General features: G+C 37.1%; 1 protein-coding gene across 2 annotated transcripts in view; it reads left to right on the top strand.

Annotated features, from left to right (window-relative positions):
* The first annotated feature begins 10,618 nt into the window (after positions 1-10,618).
* Positions 10,619-12,518, top strand: part of LOC103723015 (rhodanese-like domain-containing protein 17) — a 19,156-nt gene continuing 17,256 nt past the window's right edge. For both annotated transcript variants that reach the window (XM_039122898.1, XM_039122899.1), the window contains exons 1-4: positions 10,619-10,735; positions 10,845-10,922; positions 11,071-11,147; positions 12,265-12,335. In XM_039122898.1, the coding sequence (XP_038978826.1) occupies positions 10,719-10,735; positions 10,845-10,922; positions 11,071-11,147; positions 12,265-12,335 (243 nt within the window). In that variant the 5' untranslated portion in view covers positions 10,619-10,718. The remainder of the gene's footprint in view (positions 10,736-10,844; positions 10,923-11,070; positions 11,148-12,264; positions 12,336-12,518) is intronic.

The raw sequence follows: 12,518 nt of genomic DNA on the forward strand, positions 1-12,518 counted from the left end.
CCCATCCAGGCTACTCGCAACTCTGCCCCTGAAACCAAAGTAACAAAAATCTGACAGTCCCCTGCTGCCACCGCATCAGAACTCGGGCCCCTAACAACGAATTCGGCCCCTCCCCTTCTGCCACCATTCAAGACAGAGCCATCAAAATTGATCTTGAGGAAGTTCGAAAGTGGGGGTTTTCAAGTAAAGAATACCCTATATGGAGCTGCCGAAGCAATGTGGGAGCCCCATATGTCCCGAGCTGTCAAAAGTCTATGGGTTGACTCTATATGAATAATCTCGGTAGCCTAAGCACGGGCCAGCTCCATCACAAACCTCAAGGACAGCCTGAGCATGGGCCGACCCTACTCTCTTCTCGGCGTCGTAATTCATCTGCATGCCGAACATAAAAAGAAAGGTCGCACGTGGCTCAATCATGTGCGACGTTGACTAAATTATATCTGTATAAGTGAAAGCGTGTGAAGCGGGAAAAGATTGCGACAAGGGCTCCAGCACTTGGCTAGTGTGTCGTTTTATGTAGTTGGCGCACATGGCTGGTGCCGTGGTGCGCCATCCTCTTCTTGGAAGGTTGAGGGGTTCTCTCACCCCTTTTATTTCTCAAGTATATTTTTCTTGCATTTTTTATTATAGGTTCATAGAAAACTGTAGGAAGATGGGATTAATATGTTCTTTGTTTTAAAAACTTTCTGATTTTATGTCCGATACTGCTGTTATGATAGATTGGTATGAACTATTAAAAATGAATAAAAAATATATATGTGGTTTTACCCTATTTATTTATGAACATGTAGTGATAATGGTCATGGTATCTGACTTCGTGACCTATAAGATGAATGCAAAATGTATTGTGAGTCAACATATATGGATACTGTGGGATATGATTTTTGACCTTAGAGATGGGAATATCATTCTCACCAAAAAAGAAAAAATTCACAGCTTGATTAACTCCCTGCTAGAGTCTTGGGATACAGTAAAGCTCGCTAAAAGACATAAGGATGACATCAAACTTTTGATAGATGTTATATATGAAATTGAGCTAGAGGAGAAGCGCCGAGTACTAACAAGCTTAAGGCAAACTATATTCTATCAATGTTCCCAAACCTTCGTAGCAATAGGCATTTGGATTTTCAGCACAGCGACAAAGGCTTTTGGCTAAATAGGGTGGGATCCAGATTTCATCGTAAAGAAAGAGTAACACAAATATGCAATGAAAGAGAATACAAAAATTGAAGGAAGACATCATAACAGTAAGGCTGATCATAAAAAATCTAGTGTTTAGCAAAGTTTGCTAATTCTTGTGTTTTGTTTACAGGTATATATTGCATTATTGTATATTTTTGAAAATGTTAATGGCATGTTACCTTGTATATGCGTGCGTGCACACACACACATATTGAGTATTGGAATATGTTTATATGCATTTAATTTACTATTCAAGATGAAATTATGCAATTATGGTAACACACCTTGGAGTCTTATTTTCAATGGGAGTTATAAGGTTAGTAGGATTCAAAGGAATGCTCACCTAGAACTGAAGTTTTACGCAAATTGGACTAAGTTTATGATAATTAGATATTTGCATCATAAATGATGACTAGGAGCATAGAAAATTTTCAATTTTGTAACTTACGTTAGATTATCATTAATTAGTTCTTTTTTGTTGCAAAACAATTGTGTTGTTCTAGTGTTATTGTTCCGTACTTATGTCTCTTTGTAGTTACCATTAACCATGACTTCAACTTCTAAGAATATTATAGTTTGATTTGAACAAGAGTGAAAAACTGAATGGTGACAACTTTGACATATGGCACCGAAAAGTTTAGTACATCCTTGAAGATCAAGATGTCCTAGAGATCCTTAACCACACCATGGCTGAATCTAAGCATAGAACTCTGCTTAACAAAAGAAGAATCTAGAGGCTTAGCAAGTTTGGAAAAAAGAGAACAATATTGCTCGCATTACATTGCTAAGCAGTATGCAAGATGATCTTATATGTGAGTTTGAGGAGTGTCTTATGGCTTAGAAAATATGGGAAGCCATGAAAGATAAAGTTTAGAGATACCTTTGCCACTAAGCTAAGGAGACTGACTATCAAGTTTAACACCTATAAAAAGCGTGAAAGTTATACTATGAGGTAGCATTTAAGAGATATGTCAAACATGATAAAGGAATTAAAGTCAGCAGGTCATACTCTAATAGATGAACAACCAGCACAGGTTGTAATCCAATCCCTACTTGATAGTTGGAAACAACTAAAGGTTAATAAGGCACATAATGAAAATATCAACATTTTTGATGATAATGCTGTCACTTAGAGCTAGAAGATAAGCATTTGAAGGCAACTAAATCTTTTATGTTGCTGAATCTAACATGAACGAAGTTTGGAGCTTCAATCACCAGAGGGATTGCAAGCGTTTGAAGAACCAAAAAGGAACTGGGCCAGCACCCAAGAAGGCCAAGACCAACCAACAAAAGGGTTAAGCACAATTGTAAGAAAGACAAGACCAAGATGAGCTACTACGATTATGGCAAGCTAGGTCACTTCGGTCGTGAATGTCCTAACCTGAAGAAGGTATTACCCCACTCCTCTCCTTCCAATTATATTTACATTTCTTGCTGTGTATTTCTCACTGAATCTCATACTATGTAGATAGTATACTCAGGAGGCACAGACCATGTAGCTAGAAACTGAGAAGCATTTATGGAGTATTGTCGAACTCAACCTGGAACGAGATGGATATAAATAGAGAAAAACTCTAGAGTAGAACTTAAGGATATTTGTACTTGCAAGTTGAAGTTGCGTGGTGGTCGAACCCTATTCCTACATGATGTCCTCTATGCGCCGAAATTTAATAAAGTTTGATCTCTATGCAAGTCCTTTTAGGCCTTGACTATAGATTAGATATCCATGATAATTGTGTTGATGTTTGTTTGGGAATAGATTATTTTGGTTCTGGTTGTCTATTGGATGGTTTCATGGTGTTGAATGTTAACAATGATATGGTTAATTGTTATCATGATAATTGTTTTCCACTAGTGGCAACTTCTAGTAATGTGAATGTAGATGCAAAAGTTTGGCATGCTAGACTAAGTCATATTGGATAGCAAAGAATGAATAGACTAGCTAGAGAAAACCTTTTAGGCTAACTCGCTAAAATTGACCTGCCTACTTGTGAATCTTTTCTAGCAGGAAAAACTACTACGAAACCATTCAGTAAAGGAACTAGAGCTAAAATGCCATTGCAAGTGGTTCATTCTAACTTTTGTGGTCTAATGAATATGAGGGTGAGATATAGAGCCTCATATTTCATCATATTTATATATGATTACACACAATTTGGTCATATTTATCTGATCTCCTATAAGTTAAAAGCATTAGACTGATGTAGATGATATATAAGTTTGGTTGAGAATTAGTTAAAGGGCTCTATAGTGTTCGAGAATTGACCATTCCCGAAATTCCATAACAAAATAGTGTTAAAGAAAGAAGGAATAGAACCCTATTGGAATGGTGAGGTCAATGATGGTGCAAGCTAACCTACCAATATCATATTAGGGTGATGCCTCATTGAGTGCTGCCTATGTACCTAATTATGTGCCCTCCAAATCAGTCACTTCCAAACCGTATGTACTATAGATATATAGGAAGCATGATTTAAGCAAATTATGACCTTGGAAGTCGGTTTCCCATGTTTAGGACCCTTCTCATAAATTTGGAAAGTTGGATCCTAGAGGAAAGAAGTGTCTTTATCAGATACTCATAACACTCTAATTAGTATATGTTCATTAAGTGAGTAGGTAGATGAAAGTGTGACTAAACTTGAATCGCAAGATGTCACATTCTTGAAAAATGACTTTCATAGTAGGGTTGAGGTTGATAAGGATGTTCTTCTATACGAGAGGAAAAATCCTGATGATAATGGGATACCAAATCAGTCAGTTGATTTACATAAGAAAATGCTTCAACCTTCTCCAAGTGGGAGCTACACACCATCAAGTAGATTAATATCTTAGAAGCCTTAGTTGTGTAGAGGCAGCCATAGAAGTTTTCCTTATCATCGTTTTTTGAGATTGAGAGAGAAACTTTTATAATTGCTCCGCAAGATGATGATGAGCCTAAAATAGTAAAAGAGGCTCTCTCATGCCTGCTAAGGAAGAATAGAAGAAAGCAATAAAAGATGAAACATAGTCAATGAGAACAAATTATGTCTGGAACTTGGTCTTCTGCCACCTAAATGCAAAGCAATCGGTAAGAAATGGGTTCTCAAGATTAAGCACAAGGTAGATGTATCCATTGAGAGGTATAAGGCTCACCTAGTGTCAAAGAGCTATATCCTTTAGGAGTGTATAGATTATGAGAAAACCTTTTCTCCAATAGTAAGGTTTACCTCCATAGGCCTTATCCTAGCTATTGTTACATATCTTGACCTAGAGTTTCACTAGATGGATGTTAAGGCAACATTTCTTAATGGAGAACTCAATAAAGAAACCTATATGGAACAACTAATAGGTTTTGTACGAAAGGATAGAAATGCAAAGATTACAAGCTTCAAAAATCTATCTGCTGCTTGAAATAATCATCCAAATAGTAGTATTCTGTGATTCTATTGAGCTATAATAACTTATAAGTTTACGATGATCAGTGAAGACTACTACAAGTATGTCAAATGATCAAAAGATAGTTTTATGGTCCTATCATTCTATGTTGATAATATTTTATTAGCTAGGAATAGTTTATTGTCATCATCAAAGAGTGGCTATCCTTAAATTTTGAGATGAAAGATATGGGTGAGGCTGCTTATATACTCAGAGTTAAGATCTAGATGGATTGTTTAAGGAGAACCCTTGCTCTGTCACAAGAGCCTTATATTAGGAAAGACCTCAAGTGATTTAATATGGAACCCATATACATTCCTATAGTAAAATACGAAGGTCTACTCCTTAGAATGTGTCCTAAAACTCTAGAATAAGAGAGACAAATGATGAGAATTTCCTACTCCAATGCTGTTGGATGCCTAATATATGCTATACCGTATACTGTTCCAATATTTGTTTTGCTATAGGATTGGTAAGTTGATATGAATCAAATCCAAGACCAACATATTGGAAGTAGTCAAGAGGACAATGAGATATCTCAAAGGCATTGCAGATTATTCCCTATATTATCAAAAAGGTCATTTGTGTTTAGTAGGTTAGACTGATGCTAATTGGGGTGGAGACCTAAATGAGTGCAAATCAACTTAAGGTATGTATTGATCATGGTGTTATCTATTAGAGTAGCAAGAAGCAAACCTGTATAGCCTTATCCATGATGGAGATAAAACTTATAGCATCTTGAGTTGTAGTGTAGGATGTTATTTGTCTAAAAGATTCTTGCAATATTTGGGAGTTGTTATTGATGCTACAAAGCCAGCAACAATGTGTTGTGATAGTCAGACAGCTATTACCTGCACGAAGGATCCTAAACAAGCATCTTGATACTATATATAACTTCGTAAGAGACATTGTTGCATAAAAAGAAGTGTACCTGTAGCATATTCTACCTATCGGATGGTTGTAGATCCCTTCACTAAATCTATCTCTAGAGCTGTGTACCAATCACATATTAGATCTCTAAGATTGCATAGACTATGATTTATTTTTGTTTCTATTCTAGATTGTTGTAATAATTATACATTGTATTCATGTCTCTAATTAATCAATGATGTTTATTTATTGATAATGTTTTTGAATGAAACAATGTATGAAAAGAATTAGCACAAACACATATACTTAATGCATAATATGAAAGGTATGTCAGGTAGGTTAAGATTGGCCCTCTCATATGGGTGCTTACTTCTAGTACTTAAGGAATAAATAGTGATGAGACAGTTTAAACAAATGCACTATTCGAGGTTACATAGCTTAACTGAGAAGTCACTTTGATAATTGATCAAGATGAGGTCTTAGTAATGATGATATAGAGGTCAATATGGATGCTCCACGATCTATATAACTTGCATAAAGCTAGATAAACTCAGTTAGCACCCAACAATGGCGAGCACATTGAGGACTTTGGTTAGGTGCTAGGTAGAGATTGAATCAAGATCTATACAATGTACCATTATTGTAAGAGCCACATTTTGAGCCGGGCCGGCCCGCTAACCACAGCACCGGCCCGACCCATGTGAAGGGGAGGGAGACTCCCGAACGGGGTCTTCTCCCTCCCCTGCTTCAATCCCTTCCCGAATCCACCGCAAGAGGGAAAAAAAAAAGAGAAAGAGAGAGAGAGATCCATGAGAAGCTTGGATTGTTCGCCGTCGGGCCGGCCGGAGGAGTTCGCCGGAGGTAAGGTAAGGTCCCCCTCCTCCTTCTCCTCATCTTTAGGCCACTGTTTTTCTTGGAAATCCGGCCGGCAAGCCGCCGGATCGATGTGAACCGAACTCCCCTGTTTCGGTTGCTTTTCCTCTTCCGTTCCGGCCAACCGTCGCCGATCGTGGCGCACCGCCGGCACCGCCATGGACCGACGACCATGGGGCGTCGCCGGCTATGACCGCCTGCTGCCAAGCACTCTCCCCCTTCCCATTAGGAAGAAGGAAGGAAGAGAGGGAGAGAGAGAGAGAGGACCAACGATCTCTCTTCCCTGTTATTTTATCCCCTCTCTCTTTCTCTCTCCTAGTTTCTTCCTCTATGTTTCAATCTCTTGGGACTCTCTCTATAGACTTTCTCCCTCTATGGGTTTTCTCTCTAGATTTTCTCTCTCCAGTTTCTCTCTCTAGATTGAAGTTTTCTCTCTCTAGTTTGATCCGAGGAGATCATTGTTTGTAAGGATTGCTGGATAGTCGTGGGTCAATGAAGGGTTTTGGGTTGTCAGATACTCCGGATAATTTTTAATATTGATTTGGTTCTGTAGGGCAACAAACTGTTGGACGAAGAGACATTGAGCAAGGTTCTACGCACCCTAGTTCGTAGATCACGGTGGTCTGTCTGGGTTGTCAGCAAAGGGTAAGGATCCTTGTACGCCAATCCTGCATGATATAATATTTTTATGCTTAGATATGTATGATATGCTATGATCCAGACAAATCAAAAATAGTTTTATATTAAATTATATTTTGATCGTGTTGGCTTGTCATTGGTAGTATGATGGATGCATGCATGTGTATAACTTATACCTGCATAATTGAATTTATGGATGTGGTGGTATGGACTAACCATGTTATATTGATTGCCCTGTCACGGGCCGGAAACATGACCATGGTTAGTCTAGGCCGGAAATAAAGTGAAAAAAAGGGAATGGATGTGTGTTTGTGAATTGATTAAATGAACAGGGACTTTGGGCTTATCTCGTTATTATTGATTGCCCCATCACAGGCTGGAAATGTGATATTATTGATTGCCCCGTCACAGGCTAGAAATGTGATACCATCGATTGCCCCGTCACAGGCAGAAAATGTGATATCATCGATTGCCCCGTCACAGGCCGGAAATGTGATACTATCGATTGCCTCGTCACGGGCCGGAAACGTGATCAGGATGTAGCCCAAAGTCGGAAAGATAATTGATCCGGATCAAGTTAATATAGAATGGAAAGAAAAAGCATTGAAAACATTAATGAAGATTTATGAGCTATCGTATGCTATATCATTCTTGCGTGGTTGGACTTTCATTGATATTTGACGTACATACTTATATTGATTATTTGAGCCTTTTGATAGCCGGTTTATGATTTCATGAAATGTGCATCGATTTGTCGTGGCTTTCAAATTCATATTATTATTGTGTTGGTATGGATGTGTAGGGATTCTTACTGGGCTGTAAAGCTCACCCCCTTTTCTTCTTTTTCTTTACCAGAGTTGCAGGATGCATAGTTTTGGATGGGATGGGCGCAGAGTGCGAGCACCAGAGTCATTAGTTAGTTAGTTGTTTATCTTTCTTTGATGTCGATGAACATTTGAAGAGCTCGTAAATGAACTAATTTGTTTATTTTGACATGTCGGATTTGTCTATTTGAATTTCTAAATTAGTTGTGGATTTATTGGAATTTTTGTTAATCATAGGCATTGCATGATCTTTAGGGCACTGCTCTAGGGCTCATGCGGCCGGTCGCGTACCGGACCCGGGTGCTGGGTTCGGGGCGTGACAATTATATCATGATATACTCTTCTTAGAGGAGAGATTACATTATAGTATATGACCCATACCATATGTGTTAAAGCGATCAACGAAGGGAAGTGAGTGAATGGATCTCTACTTGCTCATTATACAAGACCCTTGAGGCAAACCTAGCATCATTCTATGCTCCATGTGACCTTTGACTATATCACGAAGAAGCAAACCTACTATCACTACTTTAGCATGTTACCTATGGTCATGAGTGATTCGGCTTTATCATACATGTATAAGAAAATAGCTGATGTGAATCCATGTGGTATAAGGGCGAAGGGAAGATCATTTTATTTTACATGTTCACCGATCAAGATATTTAGCTGCTATATCATCCCTAACAGGAGAATAGAATGGAGCTCTTAAATATTAAGCACCGAAGTGTAGGTGTACTTGTAGGTCACATGGTCCATTTGCCGGTATGAATGCCTTCTAGAGTAGATGAACATTGAAAACTTTTATAATTTAGTTAAGCAATGTCAAACCTATCATGTGCAACTAAGAGATGTTGGAATTAAGTCATGGTTAGGCAACCATGGTGAACTGACCCGACTTAACTCAATCTAATTTTAAATGAGGGGGAACAATTTTAAATGTTTGGGAAACTCCCCAAAACCTTTCAATGTAATTAAAACTCTTCCTTCTCTTTTCAGATCTCTATAGAAAATACATCAAACGGAGGCACAAAAGAATGGAGAGAGTTCTCTTGCTCTAGAAAGACTTGGCACTTGTCCTATGATTAGAGAGAAGTTTCCATTTTTGGGATTGTTCTCCAATTCAAGCAACTGTTGAGAACAAGAACAGGACCAGTGATTTAACCCAAAGTTTTTGTTCACGTTTCTGTGAGGTATTCACTTTATTTGTTTCCTTATTCTTCCTTCAGTTATTTATCTCATGTTATCCTTGTATTAACTTCTATCAGGATAACTTTCAAATAATTAACTTTGGAGGGTGGGAATGCCCAACCCAACAATTTGGTCAAAGAGGGAATAAATTTGGATAGGTGGTTCGACACCATGGAACAGGAGCCAGCCAAATTTCATTGCATCTATGTTTACGAAGGACGGAAAGTTTATATATTAGCAAAAAATAACTACAAAAATGAAAGTATTTGCGTCTTCGCATCTACAAATAGTTAATGTTTTGTTAGACAGGATTTCAATAACATTATATATCATCCATGAGGATATAAAATATACGTACTCATTTGTTGTCCTCCATATGTCAGGCGCCTTTCTAGGTTGGACTACAATAACCTTCATGATATTTTGGCCAATCTGGAAGGAATGCAATAATTGCGTATTCAACGGCACTAACAGAAGCCTTATGAAGGTCGATGCCACAGCAAGTAAACTCTTCCTTAGTTACGAGCCAGGAGATTATAAAAAATAAAAAAATATATATTATCAAATATTTTAGCATATGTTTGGTTGGAAGGAATTGGGTTTTAGAATGAAAATGGGAATGAGTGACTTCTACACTAGCTGTTCAGTTGGAAAAGACTCATTCCCATTTTAAGGAGAGTAGAAATATCCCAGTCCTACAAAACCTAATTCTACTTTTTCTCTCAGTTAAGGATAGCAATTTATTTTATCCCATTAGATATCCGACTCGACCCAACTAGAATGAGGTGGGTATTATCCAACCCATAATGGATTCGATGTAGGTTCGGATAGTGGTAAAACTCATCCCAAACCCAACCTAGATATCTATATCTTTTCATAAATCCTATCCCCAAGGCAAAAAAAAATTGATTATAGGTAAAAAAAATAATTTTTGCAATTTTATTAGCTCAAGCCATCCAATTTGCCCTTTTTAACTTTACCTTCCTTGTCCAATCTTACCTGAGACTCTATCTGCGCCACCCGATCTTGGAGCGACTATGGGGTAGGTACGAATAATGACCTATTCTATCCATATCTGATGTGTTGCCATCCTTGTTTCTGGTATTCAAATTCATTTCTATCAAATTTATTTTAAAGATATTGAGTTTCTAAAAAAACTCTATTTAATTATTTTTTTATAAATATTTTAATTAATTATTTTGACTTTAGTCATAAATCAAATGTTTTAAAAAATTGTGATAATTTTGATTTTCATTTCAATCCATTTCAAAATCTATTTTATTTATAAATATTTTTATTATAAATTATATATTATATAATTTTTTTTGTCAGTGATACCGGGCACCCTCCATTTTCCGAAAAGGAAAATCTTCCCGAAGAGCCTCGATTGAGCTGACAATGCCAACCTTCGAATGACAGAGACAAATTAAAAGAATCCGAGTAGGTTTAATAAGAAAAGGAAGCTATCACGTCCATGTCAACTTGGGTCAACGATGACAAAAAGAAAAAAAAAAAGTGGCGAGGGGCTTATGGTAGACTTTTTGCATAACGTGAGGATCTAGCCACCGAACAGGAAAACTATATCCATAAAGCTGTGAATTTATTTATCAAAGTACTATAGCTAATAATAAAAGTTTAAATCAGATGGACGTTTCATTGGACGTTTATATGAGGGAACAAGCGTGAGAGGGATCCCAAGTGAAGACAGGTGACAAAGCCCTTCACACCATGGAAAGCCAAAGGAAGTAAGTTATAGTTTCTGAAAACAGTTTTGGATTTTAGCAAAAAAACAGTTTTGGATTTCTTCCTCTCTCTTTTTCTCTTCTATTAATTTCATAGTTGATATTGATGCAGTGTCGAAGAACTGGTGAGTGTCGATGCCCATGAGGCCAGGAAACTCCTGAATTCTGGTCACCGTTACTTGGACGTGAGGTCTGTCGCCTCCTTTGATCTGTTGTCTTTCCAAGGGAGGGGAATACTTCGTTCACTTTCTTTGCTTTTTTTGAGGAAATTCTAATTCTTTCTAATTTCTCTTCTTCTTGCTTTCTTACTATTGTTTGATTTATTGGATTTATATAAGGATGAGGGAGGACTTTGAGAAAGGACATGTGGAGGGCGCCATCAACGTTCCGTTCTACTCATCTGTTACTCCTCAAGGTTTTCCTCTCGCTTTCTTCTGCAATCCTCTTGATGCTATGTTTGGATGTATTTACTACAAGGTCATCCTACGTTGTTACTTTTATGGCCGTGTAGAAAAATTATAGAATCCACAGAAGTCATGAAATTGAAAGTTTACACCACTTATTAGAACAAAGTTTCAAGTATGTGATTTTAATGCTTTCACTGGCTGCTTTTCTTTGCAGGGCTTCCTCGTAATGGACTAACACACCTTAGAACCATTAATGTCAAAGTCTAAAATATTTATTGATAAAATAAAAGGAAACAAAAATATTTATCTTGACTTTTAGGACCTCCAAAGACAGCAATAGTATGTGTATTTCCATATTTGTAACTGATTCCTTGTAGTTCAATATATTTTCCTTCTAAGACTTCAATTAAGTTAATGGCCACATTTGCTAAAAGAAATCAAAATGATCAATATTTGCAACAAAAATAAGTCCCCAACCTTAGCTGCTTGTTCCAAGATATCCATTTTGGAAAAATCTTGTTGTTTCTCTTTATTCAAATTGGTCCAAATTTTATTTGTAAATAGGTCAAAAGGTCTGTCATACTTATGGATAAAGGGAGTTTTAGGATTAAAAAATAACGAAGTGATTGTTGATATTTTAAATAGTTTAAACAGAGTATGCTATAGCTCAAGGTTGACTAATGTTATTTTATTATTTTTAGAGGATTTCTAAGTGCCAAGCCTCTTCTCAAGCCTCTTAGCATGTCCACTACGAGGCCTAAAGGCTCACGCCCCACTAGGGTTTTAAGGATGGAGCTCCTGCACAAACTGTTTTTATAGTGTGCATGCATGCATGTATATATATTTGCCCGTTCCAGAGCTTTTATAGATCATCTTTTTATCTTAGGACTCCGAGAGCTGGCAAAACTTTTGCAAAGTCTGCTTATTTTGTACTTTTCGAACATATATGAAGCTTTCTTCTAATGTCTCTATATGTGGATATGGCAAAAGATTGAACCACATGTTTTACTATTTCTTTATTTGCTTTGTTAATCCTAAATCTAAATTATTGCCATAGAAGATAGTATTCCTTTGTTTGCACAAACCTTTTGTTTATCTTCTCTCTCTCTTTGGCTCCTCCGACAGGGAAAGAGAAAAACCCTCAATTTATCGAGCATGTTTCATCGATCTATGGAAAAGATGATCACTTCATTGTGGTAATCTTATTCTCTCCTACATGTTATTTATCGAGGCTTTATTTTCATTTTCTTTTTATGTTCTTCTTTTGTTATCATTTTGAAGCGGTAAATTAATCCAGCAATAATGATGCCTAACACCATACTAGATTTTAGAATAATTGTTGTTTTAGTCCATGTTTGCATAAGAATGATGCTATGCCC

The sequence above is a fragment of the Phoenix dactylifera genome, unplaced genomic scaffold (assembly GCF_009389715.1).
Source record: "Phoenix dactylifera cultivar Barhee BC4 unplaced genomic scaffold, palm_55x_up_171113_PBpolish2nd_filt_p 001859F, whole genome shotgun sequence".
NCBI lineage: Eukaryota > Viridiplantae > Streptophyta > Magnoliopsida > Arecales > Arecaceae > Phoenix > Phoenix dactylifera.